The following is a 21483-nucleotide window of genomic DNA, read 5'->3' as shown; positions in this document are numbered from 1 at the left end:
TGACCGAGCTACCAATACCTGGAACGATAGAGCAACCGGAGAACCAAACTTGGAAATTACATGTAGATGGGTCTTCAACAAAGCAAGGATCCGGAGTGGGAATCAAGTTGGAGTCTCCAACATCAGAAATTCTAGAACAGTCATTCCGATTGTTATTCAATGCCTCCAACAACGAGGCAGAATACGAAGCCCTGATTGCCGGACTTCGATTGGCACAAGGAGTTGGAGCTAAGGAAATATTGGCTTATTGCGATTCGCAGTTAGTAGTTAACCAGTTTAATGGAGACTATGAAGCCAAAGACTCAAGAATGGAAGCGTACCTCGAAGTGGTGAATGATCTATCTAAAAATTTCTCGAAATTCGAATTAATCCGCATACCTCGGGGGGAGAATACAACTGCGGACGCACTTGCCGCATTGGCGTCAACATCAGATCCTGAGTTGAAAAGAGTTATTCCAGTGGAATGCATTTCGGAGCGAAGCATTCAAGACAACAAAGAAACCCTCGTCGTTACAAGGTCTCGAGCAGCGGCACGTGACCGTGGCGAACCAGAGATCGAACCTCCGCCCAACAAACGGAGGAAGTCAAGGGGATCAAACACATCTAACAAGGAATCCGTTGTCTTAGCAGAAGATGTGATTCCAGAAACGATATTAGAAACCGAGCTGTTAATCGAGGAGGACGTTCTTGAACCAAACGAACATCCCGAGCCAGAGCCACGAGTATTTCACAAGGTTGACCAAATTCCGGCTAAAGACTGGGGGGCTGACTGGAGAGAGCCAATAAAACACTACATCATGACAGGTGAGCTCCCAAAGAATAAGTGGCAGGCCAGGAAAATGAAAATCGTTAGCGCGAAATTTTGTCTATCAAAGGATGCGTTATATAGACGAGGTGTCAGTGACCCTTACCTATTATGCATTTTTGGGCCCGAAGTCGAAATCGTCATGAGCGAAGTGCATGAAGGATTATGTGGGAGTCATTCATCAGGAAGAGCTATGGCTTTTAAAGTTAAAAGAATGGGATACTATTGGCCCACTATGATCACGGATTGTGTTAAATTTGCCCAAAAATGTAAGCGCTGCCAACTCCATGCACCATTGATCCATCAACCTTCGGAGTTATTCTCTTCCATCTCCGCCCCGTACCCGTTTATGAGGTGGTCAATGGACATCATTGGACCATTGCACAGATCAACTCGAGGTGTACAATACCTTTTGGTCTTGACGGACTACTTTTCGAAATGGATTGAAGCTGAGGCATATGTTGGCATCAAGGATTCGGCGGTAAAGACTTTCATTTGGAAGAATATTATATGTCGACATGGAGTTCCGTATGAAATAGTCAACGATAACGGGCCACAATTCATTTCACAAGAGTTTGATGCCTTTTATGCGGACTGGGGAATCAAAGTCAGTTACTCTACACCACGATATCCGCAAGGAAACGGTCAAGCTGAAGCCGCGAACAAGACGATATTGAACAATCTCAAGAAACGATTAAATCATCTAAAGGGAGGATGGTACGAAGAACTCCAACCCATCCTATGGGCCTATCGTACAACCCCTAGGCGACCTACCAGAGAACTCCATTCTCTTTGGTTTATGGCATGGAGGCAGTAGTACCAGCTGAACTCAACGTGCCCGGACTTCGCCGAACAGAAGCACCATTAAATGAGGAAGAAAATTCAGCAATGCTTAATGATTCACTAGATACCATAAATGAAAGGCATGATCAAGCTTTGATTCGGATTCAGAATTACCAGCAGGCAGCAGCCCGATATTACAATTCTAAAGTTAAAATTAGGCCGTTCTTCGTGGGAGATTATGTGTTAAGGCGTGTCTTTGACAACAAAAAAGAAGAAGGTGCCGGTAAACTTGGTATTAATTGGGAAGGACCTTACATTATTACCGAAGTGGTTCGGAACGGTGTTTATAGATTGAAAGACTTAGAAAACAGGCCAGTCAAGCGACCTTGGAATGTGATCAACCTAAAGAAGTTTTATGTTTAAAGCTACATGCATTTTTTATGTACATGAACTACGGTGTGGCTTGATCCCGAAATGGGTACGTAGGCAGCTCGGAAACGAGTTCAGCTATTAATAAAAATTTGTTTTATTTCTGTATTTAAGTAAAGGTTCGGCTATGCGAACATACAAGAGATTGGAAGCAAAACATTTATTCAAACGAACAAGACAAAGTGTCGATCTTCGCACACTTCGAGTTAGGAAAACCCTCCCGAAGAGCAGAATACTTGAACTCCTTGACCAGCAAGATCAAGAACTGGCATCATACAATCCGGGATACGAGCAAATTCGGAGATTCCGAGCTCAATCCACTCTCCGGGGTGAGAATTAAGGATGTGAAGATCCCTTGATATCGCAGTGACCCTGCGCTGTATTCGATGAATCTTCTTCCGAAGTTTTTTCTTTTCTAACGATAGCTTCCTGTGTTGAAATGCCAGCGCTTTGATAAAGGCCATCGCAATCTCCCGGTCTCTATCTGGAAGGTTCTTGATCAAAGCGCATGGAGCTCGGATCTGAGATCTGAAAAAGCCGCGAAGTGGAGAAGATCGTCTACTTGGAACATCTGGAACATCTTCGTCCATCATTCCGATCCTAGAGAAGTCCGACATAGACTCCGAACATCGAAGGTTAAAATCCATATCTGCAGAAGTGAGAAGAATAGTGAGAAATAAAAGGAAGTTGAAGCTGTAATTTATAGGGACTTCATGTCCCTAGCAAGCAGCAGATTCAGCCCGGAAATGGAGTGATTCGCGGCGAGATTTATGCCCTTAAACCAATCCTGCATTAAAAGACGCATCTCCGAGAATATTTGAAGAGAAAGGAAAGTTGCAAATGTTTCCATAAATAAAAAAGGGCCGAAGCCCATTATGAGTTCAAAGTGAGTGGAAAGGTTAGAGAACATTTATGGAAGAGGCTTAGGAACAGTCTCCTTCATCGCCGTTTTAGTTTTCGAAGTGGACGCCTTGTTCTTGGCGTCCACCTCGGAACAATCCCGAACGCGTTTCCGACTGGTGCTGGCCTCCTCTTCGTCTTCTTCCTCGCTATCAGATGGAACGGTATGGACCGGAGCATTCACAGGACCCGGAACTCCTCTAGCACGGAGATACATCCGAAGCATCTTCGGGAACTCAGCAACAGAATCGAAGTTCCGCCATTCCCATTGAAAGGGGTCACTTTCCAAAGCCCGTATCTTTCTCTCCACCCGAGCAATGCGAGCCTCGAGTGTTTGCTTTTTGAGGCCTAGCCGCTGCCTCTCTTCACACAAGCGACGGTGTTTGTCAGCAACCTAGCATAAAGATGAATGAATAAGATGAAACAAAAAGCTTTTAATCAAAGATGACAAATATTAACCTTGTCAATAAAGTCGCAAGCCTCTTTCTTCTCCTTTGAAGGAAAGTGAAAGACGGCGTGAGGGAAAAGAACGTCGGGCAGTTCAAAGCCGTCGCCGGACAAGAATAGTGGGCTGCCAGGATCAATGGGGGCTACTTTTTCGTTTTCCATTCTCGTAATATTTCTCAAGTAAGATTCTAAAATCGTATTTAAAGAAAGCTTAGAGGTAGGTAAGCCTTTATTTATAATGGTTTAGGGTTTATCTTGGAACCATAAATCCAATAATGATAGTGTGCCCGAGTGGTTTAAACCATTTTTGGAAAATCGAGAAAAGGCAGTTATTGTATTAAAGACGAGCCGTTTTCCTACTTTTAAGAAATAAGAAGGGAAAGAGCAACCGTCGCATTAACTACAAAAGTTTCTAAGGCCCAAGCCCAATAAATTTACCGAGTTTACTAAACCCGAAGTGGGGAACTCGCTTTAAGCCGAGCTCAGTTCTCGCATTCTTAAGAGAAAGGTCTGATCAGCCTAAAAATCTCAAAAGCATAACCACAAGGCCACAAAGGGTTAAAAGCGGACTTTGCAAACCCGCACATAATTTTAACCGAACTCCCTTGGGGTCAAAACCTAGAAAGGTTTAAAAGCCTCCTTAGGCAAATATCTTGTTCAAAAGAAATAATAAAGCCTCCTTAGGCAAAGACAAGTTCGAAATTAAGTTTTAAAATAAATAGGACAATTCCCAATTCAAAGTGGACGCAGCCACTACGGAGTGATATCCACCTCGGACTCCGGCTCAGCAACCGAAGTTTCATTCACCTCCTTGACTGGTGCTTGGTCAGATGGAGCTCTTGGTCCGCCCTCTACATTACAACCATCCTCCGGAGTGACCTCCAGTGCAGCAGGAACTTCGGGTGGGACGACATCTTCCGTCTCACTTGAGCCTGGGAAGGGCAGTCCTAGTCAATTTTAAAAACATAAGGTGAGGAAAAGGTAGTAAGAGTCAGGAGCCAAGCGTTACCTGCCCAGTCTAGACCCGATTCACTTATAGGAGGCGATTCAGTGAAGAATTCCTCGAAGTCCTGCGGGTTGAAGGTCGAAGTAGGAAGAGCTGCCAAGCGACTCCGCTTTTCAGAAAGATTAGCCGACAGTTCGGTCCTCTCTTGTACCTCGGAGAAATCTGTTTCATGGATTTGATCCAACAAAATCAGATTGCTCTCATGCTCCTTAATGTCTGACTCCAGATCTGACCTAGCTTTCTAGGTTTGAATGAAGCGGATGGCTCCTTGGATCAACTCCATCCCGCGTCCCTTAACCTCCTTTCTGGCTTTCGATGCCGACATCGCCAACTCAGAATCACGCAATTTGGCGATCGCCTTATACTTCGCGTTAAGCTCAATAAGTTGGTTGTTCAGGGTATCAGCGGTTGATTCGGATTCGTGAAGCCTACCCTGAACACCAGAAAGCTCATCGTGGAGTTTGAAATTCTGGTCGTACTGGTCCTGCAGCTCCCCTTTTATCTTCACCAGCTCAGATGTTAGATAGTCGACCTTCTCCTCCAGATCGTGCTTGGAGCCGGTAGAAGAGCTAAGTTCGGCCTCAAGAGCAGAAAGTTTTTTCTTCCACGCGTCAATCTCCTTTTCCCGACCAAGGACCAGCCCCTCATAATGTTCAATCATGTCATTAAGTTCACCATTAGCCTGCCATTATGCATGAAATCGGGATGGTGAGTCATTTCGATGAACGGCAGCATAATCAGAAAAATAAAGCGGAACTAACCCGGGATGAATGATGAGCATGAAGCAAATAGCGTTCACGAATTGCAGGGCGTCACTTGTCGAAGTCTGGCAAGATCGAACCCGATCGGGTCTTGAAGCATCGGAAAACGCTGCCTTCCTTCTCCATAGCTGCGAAGGAAGAAGAGTTGTAAAAATCGGAATCTGAATAGAGACAAAAACTTTTAAGACTTTGTAGACCACCAAACCTGAAAGCGATTTGACTTGAGGGACAAGAGCAGGCTTTAACCTCGAGGAAGCATCTCGAGATTCAGAATCTCCCTTTTTTGGAGATGCGCTCCGGGCAGTCTTTTCACTGTCGGGCTGGGAAGAGGAAGACATATCAACCGGTCGTGGAGGACCCATTGGTTCAGTAGGAGGGGATGATCGAGGTGAAATCAGTCCGGGCCCTTGACTTTTCCCTTCGCGGGGAAGAATCACTACGAGAGGACTTGTCTCTCTTCCGGCGAACCAAGTTCTTAAGTGGTTCGTTGCTAAAATCATCTTGGGGAGGACGAGGTGAATCACGGCGAGGAGATCGGTCCCTCCGAGGAGAATGTGAGTCACGACGATCGCGACGAGGAGTTAATCTGAAAGAAGTAACGGATCTGGCTCCTTCGGTGCTGCCATCATCAACCAGCAGGGTCCTACTGTAGTCCTTCTTATCTATAGAAGTCGCGAGAAACCTTTTCTTCTCCTCGCAAGCCTCAGCCATCGGCTTGGAAAGCACCTTACGCTTGGCCGCAAGGGCCCGAGATGACATCCCCTGAGTTGAGGGAGGAGGCGGAAGTTGGTGAAGTTGACCCGGTGGACTCATCCTGAGTCTGTGGTTAGCTTCTAGGAATCGTTCAAGAGTGAAAGAATTCCAAAGGGTTTCCCCTTCGAGAATTATTTTGAAGAATTCGATGAACTCTTCAGATGGGAGAGTGGAAGCGATGAAAGCTGCGAAATGAAACAACGGTTTCAGTCAATAAAGATAATAAAACAACCGGAAAAGATGTATGCGACCTAATTTCTACCAGGTTTCGCGGACCACTTCGATGGGAGTAAATCTGATAGACTTCCAATCGAAGCAGGGGTTTTCTTAATCAGGAACCAAGGGTGATGCCAATTTTCATCCTTGTTTGGAAGATGTGAAATGACGTTCCTGTTAGCATTAGGGTATACCGAGAAATATCCTGTCTTCTGCCGCTACTGTTATAATTCCAAGTATGGTTCGGAGAAGATTGGGGGTTAATTGAGGAAGAGCGATCTCGAGAACCGCCAAGTACCGAACCAGGGCTTCGGAAAGCGGGAAGGTTAATCCGCAACCCTTGAAATAAATCTCGTACACACAGAAGTAACCATCGCGATGGCTTTCTGGGGACTCTGTGGGATCGGCTATCTGCGCCTCCGCCATAATTCCCGGTGGAATTCGGCAGAGCTCCCTCAATCGTTCGAGAGATTGAAGGGTGCAAGTGGTTCTGTAGTGCGGACCAGCAATATCATTAGGGCGGGTGCACTCGTCATTACTAGAACGCCTTTCATCGAAAGACAGAGACTCGGGTCTATCGGAATCAGAAGTCATTCGGAGGAATGAAAAATTCAAGTTTCGGCAAAGAGAAAATCGGCGAGGAAAGAGAAGAGAGGAGTTTCGATTAAAGCATAAAAGTAGAAAATGATGATGAAAAGAAGTTACCTTACACAAACTAAATGATGGAACCGCCTCGGAAGTTGTGTGGGGAGTGGGAAGGTTTTTTTCCCGTTTTAATAGTAATTAATCAATATACGGTCATAATGATGACAGATGTCACTCGGTTAAAAAATGGCTAGTGCCAAAATTAAAGGAGTGATGAGATTTTCGGCGGGAAATCAGAAAGATTCTCGAGCGCAATCTTTGGTCACTTGAGCATTTAAAGTCCTCCGAATTGGAATAGCACTTCGAAGAACTTGGGGGGCTAATTGTTGGTGTCGGATCCCGCGCCAGAAGTCCGAGACCAACCAAAGATTGCCACGTAGTCAAGATAATGGCCCATAAAGGATAAAGCCCATTGGACCCGTGAGCCGAAGGAACGGTCGAAGTGGCTATCACCACTTCGAGAATCCGAAGTGACTGCGCTTCCACATGAGTTCGGTGTAGAAGACACGGGTAAGTCGGTTCAAGAACACTTGGGGCAAAAGGCGAGGCCCATGAAGATCAGAGTCAACTCAAATTCAAACGTTAAGCATTAAAGTCAAAAGATCAAAACGGACGCATTTAAAAGATAATAATTGTATTTAATTAGCCATTTAAATGTCTTTTTTCTATGTATAAATATAGAGGCCAATGACCATGTAAAGGGGACCTTTTCTTCAAAGCAAGAAATACTATAGCAATTTTTGTAGCAATTCATAAGCTTTTTACATTCTTATTTTTTGTCCCTCAAGAATAATCTTCCCTATTAACAAAAATACTTGAGTGTGTGAATCCGACATCCACAACCGCCTCCTCCGTATTAACCACCACCAGATCTGTAATACCATCGCCTCCTCTGTATTTATCACCACCAGATCTGTAACACCACTGCTTCCTCCGTAACACCACCGCCGTTTCCTTTTTGTGTTTTCTTGTTTTTTTTCAAAATTTCATGTGTTTTGGAAGTTGTTTTGTCACTTGATACACCACGGTACTTTTACGTATACATGTATTTTTTTCCTAAAACATTGTATTTTTCAAAGTTTCTTTTAAATGATACATGTTTTTTACTTATATTACAAGGATCTTTTTGTGTTTTCTTGTTTTTTTTTCAAAATTTCATGTGTTTTGGAAGTTGTTTTGTCACTTGATACACCACGGTACTTTTACGTATACATGTATTTTTTTCCTAAAACATTGTATTTTTCAAAGTTTCTTTTAAATGATACATGTTTTTTACTTATATTACAAGGATCTTTTTGTGTTTTCTTGTTTTTTTTTCAAAATTTCATGTGTTTTGGAAGTTGTTTTGTCACTTGATATACCACGGTACTTTTACGTATACATGTATTTTTTTTTCCTAAAACATTGTATTTTTCAAAGTTTCTTTTAAATGATAAATGTTTTTTACTTATATTACAAGGATCTTTCTCTCTCAGTTGTAACGATAACATGTACTTCTTTGAATAAAGTTTCTTTTACCTGCTCTTTACTAAAATTACAAGGATCTTTCTCTCTCAATTCTAACGATAGCATGTACTTCTTTGAATAATTCATGCTATTTTTATATATGACATGTATGTTTTCCTAACACATTTGTGTTTTTCTAGTTAGACAATACTTTTTAAGATAATGTGTATTTTACTAATAATCCATGATTTTTACTAAAATCATACGCAAGTTACAGAGTCATGATTCATGTTTTTTCCTATAATCACATGCAAATTAGTACAATCACATGTAATCTATAAATAACACGGATGTCAAAGCAATAAACCTAGGTTCTAATGTAATAAAAATAAATAGCATGTCCTTAAATGCCCTATACAACATTTTCTGCTCTATGATAGCATAGTCTATGCTTATTTCATTGTTACATGCTTTTTATATATTGCGTCCAATCTAAATAGTGTTCTATGCAAATTCACTCAAGCGTTCATTATTCATATCCATATAAAATTGCATGTGTTTTTTAAAATATTCCACATCAATGATTAGCTACTTAGGAAGCACAAGTTTTTTTAATATTCCACATTTGTAAATGGCATGTGTTTTATATACATAACGGCCTAATCATTACCTACTCATGTTTTTGTTCTCTACATCTAGACACCTATTGTCGGAAACAAGAGTTCCCACCTCTCTTTATTTTGGTTATTTCGCATCGGCTGAAAAGGCTATTTACTAATGTTTTCTGACGCATGGCTATTTACTTAATTTGTGTGCCAAATTTGGCTAGTTAGTAATATTACCCTAAAAACAAATGGGCTTTAACCCTTTATTTTTGACCTTTGATAAATTCGACTCCATAGTTTCGATCCACCACACACCTGTGGATGAGTCTCTCTAAAACCTTGGCTTCCTCCGACATCTTCTGTTTTCTCCGGCAATGTCGTTGAAACTCAACACTCCTTTTCCAATTTTCGCGCCATCTCTATTTCCTAATCATAACCCAAGAGCGCCCAGCGAGATCCGATTCTCTAGGTGGGGCAACGCTAATGCAGAGCGGTTCGAGCAGCGTCGCCGGAGCCAAGAAGAGCTCGAGGCTGAGATCCGTCGCGACCGTCGATTCGACGCCGCTACTAAAATCGTCCATACACACGATTCCGAAGCTGCAGCTTCTGAGCCTAAAACGTCGCCGTTTAGATCAAGAGGCACTCCTTCACTTCCCTCTGCTCGTTCGATTCCGGGTCGGAGATCCAAATACTCCAAACCCGATTCAGGACCCAATAAACCCAAGAACAAACCTAGAGTACCCGATTCGCCGCCGCAGTTAGATGCAAAGCCTGAGGTCAAGCTAAGTGAAGATGGATTATCTTACGTCATCAATGGAGCTCCTTTCGAATTCAAGTACAGTTACACGGAGACGCCAAAGGTTAAGCCTTTGAAGCTTCGTGAACCTGCTTATGCGCCTTTTGGGCCTACGACGATGGGAAGGCCATGGACTGGTCGTGCTCCGCTTCCTCAGTCGCAGAAGACGCCGAGAGAATTCGATTCTTTTCGATTGCCTCCGGACGGAAAGAAAGGGGTGAAACCGGTGCAGAAACCGGGTCCTTTTCGACCCGGGTTGGGTCCAAGGTATGTTTACACTAAAGAGGAGATTTTAGGAGAGCCATTGACTAAGGAAGAGATTAGAGAGCTGGTTACTTCTTGCTTGAAGACAACAAGGCAATTGAATATGGGTATGTATAAAGTTCAATACTTTTTTGTTACTTTGCTCTAGGAGATCAATAGCTCTTCTTGATGATCAATATTAGTATCTTTTGGAATCTCAGACATTGTTGCTTCGGTGTAGTTGATGTGCTGGTTCTCGTTCTTATTGCAAGTGATAGAGTCAGAGAACAAATTTAGAGTAGAAGAAGATATGATATAAATTTTTTGTCTTTTCTCAGGCAGAGATGGCTTGACGCATAACATGTTGAACAACATACATGATCTATGGAAGCGGCGAAGGGTTTGTAAGATTAAATGCAAAGGAGTTTGTACAGTTGATATGGATAAAGTTTGCGAGCAATTAGAGGTTTCTCCTTGGAACTGTTTTTCTATATTTTTTTCATATTAGTGGACAATGCATGGATCTGTTTATAGCTTTTTTGATCTGTTTGTAATTGTCTTGATGAAGTTGTGAATTGAATTGGCAGGAGAAAATTGGTGGGAAGGTGATATATAGAAGAGGAGGTGTGCTTTTCCTATTTCGTGGGAGAAACTATAACCACAGGACAAGACCGCGGTTCCCTCTTATGTTGTGGAAGCCTGTAGCACCTGTTTATCCAAGGCTGATTCAACAAGTGCCTGAGGGTTTAACTCTTCAGGAAGCTACCGAGATGCGGAGGAAAGGACGAGAGCTCATGCCCATATGCAAGCTAGGTAAGCTTGCTTACCTCTGGATAAGAATAATAATAAGCTTGATATGGTTTCTTCCAAGACGGAGAATGTTAACTTTGTCCTGTGTTGGGTCATATAGGGAAGAATGGTGTGTATTGTGACCTTGTGAAAAATGTTAAAGAAGCATTTGAAGTTTGTGAATTGGTTCGGATCGATTGTCAAGGAATGAAAGGCAGTGATTTTAGGAAAATCGGTGCCAAACTCAAGGTTTGATCTAGTTATTATTTACTTATGATTTGTTATTTTAAATCTCGTATTTATAGCCTCATTGTTGAACCGTTGGTTGTGTTATGAATCACTTTGCAGGACCTTGTTCCATGTGTGCTCATATCTTTTGAAAACGAGCAGATTCTTATCTGGAGAGGACGAGAATGGAAATCGTCTCTCACAATTCCAGATAAAAAGGATGATATCCTTGAAGATATCGAAGTTGATGCTGCCTTGCCGGAAGATGATGAAGCATCGGTATCACCAAATCAGACTCAAACTGTGACCCAGAACCCTCCTCTGGATTCTATGGAATTACAAAATGATCCAGGTGGTCACGATTTGAGCCCTTCAACTGTAGATTTCTCGGCAATGGAGGACACAAGCAATTCTTTACAGAGCCCGTCTACAAAAGATCTAACTGAGCCAACGGCAGATAGTTCTATTCAAGACCATGAAGAACCTGAACACGAACCAGAAACATCGGAAGAGATCAGCAAACAAAGCATAGAGAGAGTTCTGAATCTGATGAAACAAGCTGTGGAGAGCGGGACTGCGCTTGTGTTAGATGCTGCTGATCTGGACGCAGACACAGTCTTCTCAAAAGCTGTCACCTTTTCGACTGTAGCTTCACCGGGACCAGTTTTCCAGCATGGTTTGAGAAAACAACCAACGGTTAAGAAGCAGGAAAGTCGAGAATTCGGGTACCGAAACTTGGAGGCAAAATCAAGTAATGTAGTGGTTTCTAGGAATGCCTCCAAATCAAGTAATGTTGTGGTTTCTGGGAAAAGAGAAGTTGCAGTGAGTGGGGAAAGAGAGGAGAAGGAGGGATTGAAGAAGAAAATGGACGAGTTTGCTGAAGATTATAGAGAAGTGATACCACATGGAACATTGAAGCTAGATGAACTAGCTAAACTACTTGCATAATGAGATTATCTGTATGTTATCTGTATTTGTTGAGTAGTGTATAATGCAGTCTAATCATCATTATCAAAAGTGTAAAAAAAAATATGTATCTTAGATTTTTTATAAAATGCAGAAGTTTGTCACAAAATAGTAAATACTATGAGAGTCTGCGAATGGAGACACTGTGAAGGCAGCCAAAAGCTATCACTACAACGTCTTGTTGAGTGTTTCAAGTTTTAATCCATTTTTTGTTACCCCTCTCGATTAGGATTGGGCACTAATCTCCGTTACCCAAGACATATATTTCCAGAAATATCCATATATTCAATTCATATTCTTTCACCTTCACTTTCGTCACAATAATTCCCTTAACTAATCACCAACCAGAACCTGTAGTAGTATTAATTATATAGTCTTACTTATTCCACATACTATTTTATTTCGTTTCACAGAATTATCCATGCCTCTCAATGAGATCAATGATGATGTCACGTTGATAATATATTATTGCGTTTAAAAACATCTCTCTGTCCAAATTCATAAACACGACTTTTTTTTTGTTTGTCTTTTTCTCATTGAATCATCATCCTAAAACGATGAATTCACCACAAGAAATCTCCATTCTCTTCTTCTTCTTCTTCATCATCATCTTCTTAGACTATGTCTCTGCTCAATCTCCTCCTCCTCCTCCTCCTGATATATACGCAACAAGCGACCTCTTCAAGCCAAGCTTAGCCATCATCACCGGAGTTTTCTCCATCGTCTTCACTCTTACCTTTGTTCTCCTTGTCTACGCCAAATGCTTCCACAACGATCTCCGATCAGAGACTGATGGTGATGGAGAAACAAGACGACACGATCGTCTCTGGCAAGGACTCTTTAATCGATCTTCAAGATTCTCGGGTCTTGACAAGAAAGCAATTGAATCTCTTCCCTTTTTCAGATTCGCTGCTTTGAAAGGATTGAAACAAGGGCTTGAATGTTCTGTTTGTTTGTCTAAATTTGAAGATGTTGAGATTCTTAGGCTTTTGCCTAAATGCAGACACGCTTTTCATATTGGTTGTATTGACCAGTGGCTTGAGCAGCACGCTACGTGTCCTTTGTGTAGAAACAGAGTCAATGTTGAAGACGATCTCTCTGTTTTGGGTAATAGCAGCAGTAGTCTTAGGATCATGAACCAATCTGAGACAAGAGAAGAAGACTCGAGGTTAGAGATATATATCGAACGCGAAGAAGGAACTAGTGACGGGTCTTCTAGATTCAGCAGTTTCCGGAAGATTCTAAAGAAATCGTTGTTGCTTGAGCGAGAAGGAAACGAGAACATCGATGAGAAGAAACTTATGCACAAGTTCAATCACAGGATCGTTGTTTCGGATGTCGTGTTTAAGAACCGTTGGAGTAATGTCACTTCATCTGATTTGACGTTTTTGACATCTGAAATGCTGAATTCGTTGTCAAGCGACAGATTCTCGTCGATGGATCGAGTACATAGAGGTAACTTGCGGGACAAGGAAGATATGGAAATGAAGAGAATGTTGAAGAAGAACAAAGACACATCCAGAAGAACGGTGTCTGAGATCATGACTGTTTCAAGAGAAAACGCGGTTGGAGGAAGCTACAGCGGTTCAACCGCTGCTACCGCATCCACGTCCCAGAATTATGCTATTACTGCGACGACGGAGGAAAGAAGACGGCGGTTATGGTTGCCGATTGCTAGAAGAACGGCTCAGTGGTTTGTTAACCGAGAGAAAAGGAATGAACTCAACACGACACGCCAAAATCTTAATGTATAGTTTTTTTTCCCTTTGACACAATTTCCCCCTTTTTTTGTCATAGTTCAATTTAAGAGTTTGTTGAATAACTAAAACTAGAATCAGGCATGGTGACAAAGTGGTCTTGGCATTTAGGGTTGACTTTATGTATAAACTCGTTATGGTTCCGGATTTGATTTCACTATTTGTGGACCATTTTGGTCGGTTACTTGTGGGTTTTGGCCAACATGTTTTACATGTGAATTTGTTGTAGTAGACTTGCAAAAAAAAACTCTTTACTAATAAACTTACCCACGTTTGAGATTGAAAATGGTGGTGATACACACAGATTGAAGATACACACAGATTGAAATGTACTTGAGGGTTTTTCAAGTAAAATAATATAAACAACAATGTTTTTTTGACCAAAAAAACAACAATGTAGTATAAAATACTTTAATCGAAAAATGTGAAACCTATTATTACAAGTAAGAAAACATGTACGCCACTAAATTTGCTAAGATTATTTAATTAAGCAGCCATTATTAATGGATTGATGGATGGCATTTTCTTTGTTAATGAAGCTATAAATTCACTGCGTATTCTTCTCCATGTTCGAAATCATTTTAGACTAAGCCGCCACGAAACAGAGAAATCTTTCTATAAAAGTCAGAGCCCATCAGAAAAAGAGGTCAGAGGATACAAAACTTGGAGGTGATTGGTGATTAATATTCTTCAGCCATTATCTAACATATACACCTATTTACACCACAACCAAAAGATCCTAAACTTTCTCATGAATCACAGGGTTTTAAGATTCATAGGCTCTCTTGTTTTCAGCATCAATGACTGTTTAAAAGTATCGAAAATTTTTAATTGAATAGAAGCGGATATAAAGAGCCGCGGTTTTGTTTGAAGTCTCTTTACCATTCTTCAAGCCAATTTTGAGCATCTTGAACATCTGTTGAGTCAAGCGATTGGGAAGTTTCTAGAGGGAAAACATTGTCATTCTCCAAATGGTGATGAATTCGCGAGATTATCTCTTGAGGAACTTGAAATTCGCGGTTACTAATAGCTTCCCATTTAAGTCCATTGAACCAGGGATGTTTCTTGATTGATTCAGGACCTCCTTGGCTACCAAACCGCAGGTTTTCATCAACTTCAAGCAACTACGCAAGAGTTTTAAGACGCAGGTAAGACAATGAAACGGGAGATTTCTACTTTTAATAGATGTAAAATTTGCACTTAAAGATGAGACCTTTGTGATGAGATCTTCAGCTTCTGAACTTAGACCTCGAGGAAAAGTTAGTTGGCCTTTTGCAATCTTCTGAAACGTGTCGAGCTCGCTTTCTCTCCATGACCCAAATGGCATTTCTCCTTCTAGCATATAGTAGATCAAAACTCCAAGAGCCCACCTTTTTGAATCAGCCCAAAAACATAAAAAGGGTTAAGCATCTTCAAATACTATGCCAAAATACAAAAGAGGAATAGAGGGAACTCAATACCAGTCAGCTGCATAACCATGGCCTTTGCCTTGAACAATTTCCGGGGCTAAATAATCTGCATTTCCACAGATTGTAAATGTTCGTTCCCCGGACAGTTTCTTGGCGAATCTGAAGTCTACAATCTACAATAAAGAGGTTAAAATTTAGTTCTGGTGGAAATAATCAATTATATAAAACCCAAAGAGCCATGTAACGGCAAAATACAGACCTGTAGATATCCGGATTGATCCAACATCAGTAGCTCGGGGGATGAACCTCTGAAGAGAATTTCGTTCTAGATATTCCAAAAGGGAAAGAAAAAGAAAAAAAAAAAGAGTTTCAGAACACGAAATCTTAGAAGTAACTGGGAGATGGTAGAGAAAAAGTTTTGACCTTGTGTATATCTTCTAGAGCAGACACAAGTGAGGCAGTAATGAAACGGGCAGATGACTCATCAAGCGGAGAGTGAAGCAGAGAAGATATAGGACAAGCAAGAGTAGTGTTCAGTAAGATTGCTGCAAATGTTTGATCGACACAAGTGCACAAGATTTCGGGAACAAAAGCTGAGGGCTTTATTACGTTCTTCATCAGATTCCGCTCTTTTAAGACTTGTGCCTCTTTACCTAACTTTTTCACCTTTTGCTTCGAAAATCTTTTCAAGCTGAGCAAATTTTCTTTATCTTTCAAATGCACGAGCCCAATCTCACTACAGTCTGTTGAACTCAAGCATGTTGTCCATTCCTGGATAAACCAAAATAGTATAAGCCGAGGAGCACCATTAAGATTGATGTAGAGTAAGATTGCTTACCAGGTCTGCAAGGGTGGCTTTAGCAAGAGATGTGGTATCGGTAACTTTTGCAGATTCCTTTGACAGCTCGAACGAAGAATGTCTTGTCCTAAACAAAACCATTATATGGAATCATTCAATGATAACCACAAAACTAAATCCAAAAACAAGCATGAAGAAGGCCATACTTGTGACCGTCATCTGAAATATTGGTCAGAGGGCCGACCGCTGACTCGAAATTTTCTTTAGTTAAAACCACACAAACCACTTCGCCAACTGCGACCACACTTAAGGAATCTTTGAGTTCGCCAAGAAGAGCCCATTCACCAAAGTAACTTCCTTCATGCTTTTCTATGGAGACTTCTGTTCCGATTTCAAGATTGTCATATTCTTTAGTGATTCCAGTTGTAAGGCTTGAAACATTTTGACTCTCCAACACCTCTGTACCGAAAGATATTTTCACGCGTCCCTTCTGGATAACATACAGGCCCTGAAGTTTTTCGTCCTATACATGCACAGAAAAGTATAAGAAAGAATCTGTTGGAGTAGAGTAATTTAGTGTTTACAAGAAGCAAAACTAACTTCACCTTGGTAACAATTGTTTGTCCATCAGAAAAGCAAGCTTCGGAAAGAGACTCTGCAACATGGCTTAGTTGCAAAATTGTAAGACGGGAAAGAAGATCGACAGAACGAAGAAGCTTCAAGGATGCTAAGTTTGAAAACTCAGACATCAGAATTCCTCGAAAATCTTCTCTTTTTAAGGCCCACAATGTTCCGTGATCCACAGCACGTACAGAAGCCTGAAGCGGCTTGTTATGCCTGGCACCATCAAATATCACAAGAAACTGAATTAGACGGAGAGTACTTCTTCACCTGAAGAAGATTATTTCTAAAAAGAAAAGTCCAGAGAACCCACATTAAGGCGAGTTCACCGAATGATGATTGTTTCTCAGCTGTATAACGCTGCAAGATCCTAGGCACCTCACCGTTCTTTTCATCCTAACATTCATCCCCGGTTAAGCACAGTGATAATAATGCTCAAAGCTGCTCACAAGTCAAATCGAGTTACTATAGAACAAACCTGGGTTGCCAAGACCTCAAATTCTCCACTACCCACAACGTAGAAGCAGTCCCCTTCACCACCCTGCAAAAGAATAAGCCAGAGAGATTATGATATCAGATGTTTATTGATGAATATTTGTTGCAGAATCTGCGACAAGGAGGAATATGCTTCTACCTGTTTCACAACAATATCTCCTGGATTAGCTTCAAACCTTTGCATGCAATCCAACAAAACCTGGCACTGAGAATCAGTGAGTTTCCTGAAGAGGAAATGGTCACGCAACACCCGCTCAATGTGTGCCTGCAGAAGAAAATTCAGCGTTGAGCCTTCGGAGATAAGAATGACTCAAGGCATTCCCGATTGGATGAGCAAATACGAAGCAAACAAGCACTCTTACTTCTTCTTCCCAGGTTTTTCTGTGGGCTGGAGATGGAGGAACCCAAGCATGTCCATTCTCTAGTGAATTCTCGATGGCACGTATCCTAGCTCGAGATAGATCATGCCTCACACGTTGATTTTTAGAGTTCCATCCAAAGGTGGAAGGAGATTCCGAACCTGTAAGCTCCACAACTTGTGGAATAGGAGGCTGCAATTGAGTTCCTGTACTCGACAATTGCCGAGGAGCATCCTACAAAATATTGAAATCTAACCTCAGTCATCAACAAAGACGAGCAGAGATTATATACAGTCTACGACCAGAAGCTTTCCTTACATCTCTTAGCCCATCAATGTGCACGACGATGATTGTTATATCATCTGTCCGAGTTTCATACTGTAGCCATAGCCTATATGATTCAGCAACAATTGCAGCACAAGCATCTCGAGGATCCTTATGTTTTGCAACCTGAAAAAGAAGACATTCAAATTTTGTGAGACTGCTTCCTCTACTGAGGGAACTGAAATGAACAAGACCGCGGAGGGAAGAATACCTTACCATGTCAACCACCGTTTGACTAGAGATGAACTCAAATACACCATCACTAGCAACCACAAAGAAAGGATTATCCGGTGTGAGCTCAACAACAGCAATCTCAGGGTTAGCAACAACACCAATTGTCTCTGCAATAGAATCACCAATACTCCTGGTAAAAGCAGTTCCAGGATACATTCCATTGGGCACCCAAAGTCTCGGAGGGTCTCCATCATCATCTTCCTCAGTACCCCAACACTGAACATCAGGATTTTTCAAGCCTTCAATCTGATCAAGAGTAAGAACTCTAGCTCCACAAAGCTTAACCCTTTCAAGCTCATCAGGTCTAAAAGGAGTCTGATCAATAGACAAATCAACAGCTATAAGATCACCATCCCTCTTCTCAGCTAAAACCGCCCTTGAATCACCTGCATTCGCCACATATATCGTCCTTCCTCTAACCATAACCGTAATCGCAGTTGTCCCACTCATACTATCATCCACCAAATCAGCATGTAACTGAGAATTCGTGGCAAGGAACGCCGAATTACAAGCCTCAGCAGGATCTACACGAAACCTACCATGTCTAAGAAGATTCTCACACAACCTCCGCTTGACAAACTGCGAACACTGAGCACCAAACTCACCATGACCATCAAAAACCCCAAAGAAATGATCATCCGAATTACTCCCAAAAGGCGTATGAATAGCGAAACTATCTTGATTAGCCTTATCTAAAGCATCAGGATAATACCCTCTTTGAGAAAGAAACGAACATCTCAATTCATAGTTACAAGACGGAACCTTGACAACCCTTGACCCATCTGGTGGTAGAAATTGAGAAGAAACCCTAGAAAGCCGAGTAATTCCCCATTCCTGGTCTCTACTCAAACCAAGCTGATGAATTTCGTCGTCATCTTCATCATCCACCGCATCTGAAGAGAAATTAAACACCGGATTCTCCTCCTCAGCCCCCGCCCCCGCCGCCGCAGTAATCGCAGCTTTAGTACCGCCTCTCTCCGGAGCTTGTTGATGCGTTTGCCTGATACTATTCTCTTTCGTCGCACAAATCTGACCAATGCAAGTTTTGGAATAAGCACAACCCATCACTGAGAGAGAGATGAAGATAACACAAAACCCTTAAAGTAAGCTACTTATTCAACGAATCATTGAAACCGCCGGAGAAAGAGAGAGATAGTAACGGAAGTCCAAACAGTTTCTTTTCTTCAAAAGCTCATGACTTTCCTCGAAAGTATCAAAATTTTCTCGAGAAAATTTCGAAAAAGACAAGAGAATGTGACTGGGGAATCTAATGGAGATTGCAGATTGGGGAAAAAAATTGGAATCGGAGAGTTAAAAGCGAATCAAAACAAAAACTTTATAACGAAAATTTGACAGAGAACGAAAAAAAAAAAGATGCCGGAAAAATCTCTAAAGATTCTTTGATAACAGAAATTTGAAAGTGAAGAAATTTGGGAAACACAAGTTCGTTCTCTCGATCTACTTCAAGTAAGAACCGTTGCTGAGAGAAGAAGAAGGATAAAATAAAATATTGAATTTTTTGCTAACTAATGAATGATTTTTATTTTTTTATTAAGATAATTTTGTGTTGTTTGTGTTTGTGTTACAACTTACAACCTATGGAATAGCTGCTGAAGAGTGAGTGATTGTGATAGAGGAACAATTTAAGCTAAAGCTTTGGACTGATGATAATTCATATTTACAAAAATAAGGCTTCCCATTAGGATATTTATATCGTTTTGTTTGGGTAATTCGGATTTAGTGTTTTTTGTCGTCTAAATTTATTATTAATTGCAAATTATGAGAACTGTTACATAGACGATTCTACAACTGACAATTCCTTCCGACCCTTACTAGATCCACGACAGACTACACTTCCTTTCTTTGTAATCTTGATGAATACCTTCAATGATCCACGACCTGGCGATACTTCCTTCTCTGCGTAGAATCCTGGCGAACGGCTATAATTGTACATCGCTGGAGATCTCTTGCACACTTGCCTCCATTAATCTGCAAATTTATTAATAAATCGCAATACCTGAGACTCGAACCCCAGACCTCTTGGTGTAGAAGCATTAATCAACCCTTAGTCAACCAATGAGCCAAGGGGGCTTCCACCGGATTTAGTGTATAATTAAAATAAAAATACGAATTTAAACGAAAATAAATTTGGTTTATTTTGGTCCAAGTATTGTTAACAAAACGGAATTATACCAAAATACTAGGTAAGAACCCATGTTATGCATGAGCGAATCTTAATCTATATAATTTTACGTATAGTTTTATTAATAGTAAAAAATATATTGTTTTTAAAATTGGGTCTTTTGCAGAAATAACACATTTTGATAAAATATTTAAGGATATAGCACTATAAAGAAAGAAATTAAGTGAGTAACACAAAGGAGGGGTAAAAAGTCTACTTAGTCCTTCTCACTCGTTTCTCTTTTTGTACGTGTGCTTGAGGAGAGTGAAAACGGATGGTAACGTCATCATCTTAAATAGTATAGTTCGTCTTCGCCATCATCTTAGTTATATATTTGTTCTTTGTAAGACCAACCAATCAAAACAAAGATGTAGGAACACCAAAATCGGTATAAACTTCAATTGATTACTTTGTTAATTCCATAACGACAAAATAGTATAGTACATACATTCATGCTATTTAGTTGATTCGAAAACCCAATCGAAAAAAATGAAGCAAGTAGGTTTGGAAAAGTAGGGAATTGAGCTATATTCTTTAGTATTACTTCGCATGAGTCTCGGGTTGGAAGGTCGTGGAGCAAGCTGAGATATATAGTAGGTTAATACGTCTATCAAATTGAATCGTTCCGGTGATAGATCGACGATGGCTGTGATTTCTGATGCGGCTAAATTGAATTTTGTTGGTTTAGGTCTACCTTCCCCGCAGCCGCCACCGTCAGAAGAAGCCCTTGCTAGCTCCGATTTTGATCGGAGATTTCTGGACCATATCTAGCATCGTTTCTCTTTCATCTGGAAGAAGTCACATCCGCTACCACTCCTCCACCGTTTTTCGCCACTAAATTGGAAACTCGTTCTTTGCTCAAAAAAAAAAAAAAAAAATTGGAAACTCGTTTACTTTGGCTGCCGCACTTTTTTGCTCTCGGAGTTCCGTCGGAGATCTACTCGAAGCTTCAAGGCATGCAACAATCATTTAAGTCACTTGAATAGATAAAGAGATGAAATCGTGGAGTTGTCGATCACTCTGCGACATATCTAGAAGACTAGAATCATGATTAGAGTTAGGGTCTGGCCAAGAGATGGTGAGAGAGGTAGAAAGAAGGAGATGAGAGGTGTGTGTGTTTTAGTAGGGGCAAAAGTAGAATTAATACAGAAAATATTGAGAATATCATCTTTTTTTTGTTTGGTGTTAGTTTCCTAATTATTAATTTTTTTTTGGTTATAGAGTCATATTTTCCTTTAAAATTTTGCTAAAAATGTTCATTACGTTTTAAGAGTATGTATATAGAGATTGTGTTTAGCTTTATAATATAGTTAGGTTCAATTTTTTTGTTTACTAAGACATTTTATTTTGGTTTGAATGTTTTAGTGAAAATTTTAATTAATTAAAATTTGAAGGAAAAAAAATAATAGAATGTTTTAAAAGTAGGGAAATTGTTAAAAATGTCCCTTTTGGTGTGTCTCTTTTCAAAAATGCACATTTTATATG

The 21483-nt window shown here is 40.8% G+C and overlaps 4 protein-coding genes across 5 annotated transcripts; 2 read left to right on the top strand and 2 right to left on the bottom strand.

Moving 5' to 3' along the window:
* Positions 1-2111: 2111 nt before the first annotated feature.
* Positions 2112-3182, bottom strand: LOC110230313. Its single transcript, XM_021032853.1, has one exon. It carries the CDS (start codon positions 2662-2664, stop codon positions 2224-2226), a length of 441 nt encoding a protein of 146 aa, XP_020888512.1. The 5' UTR covers positions 2665-3182; the 3' UTR covers positions 2112-2223.
* Positions 3183-9051: 5869 nt separating this feature from the next.
* Positions 9052-11893, top strand: LOC9322071 (CRS2-associated factor 1, chloroplastic). The gene is made up of 5 exons (XM_002885959.2): positions 9052-9963; positions 10174-10301; positions 10423-10648; positions 10746-10873; positions 10973-11893. The coding sequence occupies exons 1-5, from the start codon at positions 9171-9173 to the stop codon at positions 11798-11800; spliced, it is 2103 nt and encodes a 700-aa protein (XP_002886005.1). The 5' UTR covers positions 9052-9170; the 3' UTR covers positions 11801-11893.
* Positions 11894-12002: 109 nt separating this feature from the next.
* Positions 12003-13861, top strand: LOC9320018 (putative RING-H2 finger protein ATL12). Its single transcript, XM_002885958.2, has one exon. It carries the CDS (start codon positions 12376-12378, stop codon positions 13570-13572), a length of 1197 nt encoding a protein of 398 aa, XP_002886004.1. The 5' UTR covers positions 12003-12375; the 3' UTR covers positions 13573-13861.
* A 313-nt stretch (positions 13862-14174) lies between these two features.
* On the bottom strand, positions 14175-19494 carry LOC9322070 (protein phosphatase 2C and cyclic nucleotide-binding/kinase domain-containing protein). Of its 2 annotated transcripts, none has more exons than XM_021031457.1 (14): positions 17799-19494; positions 17577-17708; positions 17262-17492; positions 17039-17164; positions 16883-16945; positions 16718-16800; positions 16389-16620; positions 15990-16306; positions 15823-15910; positions 15408-15755; positions 15244-15309; positions 15036-15157; positions 14789-14945; positions 14175-14699 (listed from the first exon to the last, which is right to left on the bottom strand). In XM_021031457.1, the coding sequence occupies exons 1-14, from the start codon at positions 18879-18881 to the stop codon at positions 14454-14456; spliced, it is 3294 nt and encodes a 1097-aa protein (XP_020887116.1). In that variant the 5' UTR covers positions 18882-19494; the 3' UTR covers positions 14175-14453. The 2 variants fall into 2 exon arrangements, with proteins under 2 accessions (XP_020887116.1, XP_020887117.1); XM_021031458.1 differs by having other exon boundaries at positions 16718-16791; positions 17799-19348.
* Between the last annotated feature and the right edge of the window lie 1989 nt (positions 19495-21483).

The sequence above is a fragment of the Arabidopsis lyrata genome (genome assembly GCF_000004255.2).
Source record: "Arabidopsis lyrata subsp. lyrata unplaced genomic scaffold ARALYscaffold_3, whole genome shotgun sequence".
NCBI classification, from domain to species: domain Eukaryota; kingdom Viridiplantae; phylum Streptophyta; class Magnoliopsida; order Brassicales; family Brassicaceae; genus Arabidopsis; species Arabidopsis lyrata.
Note: the sequence above shows the minus strand (reverse complement) of the source record. Positions and strands in the feature narration are given on the sequence as shown.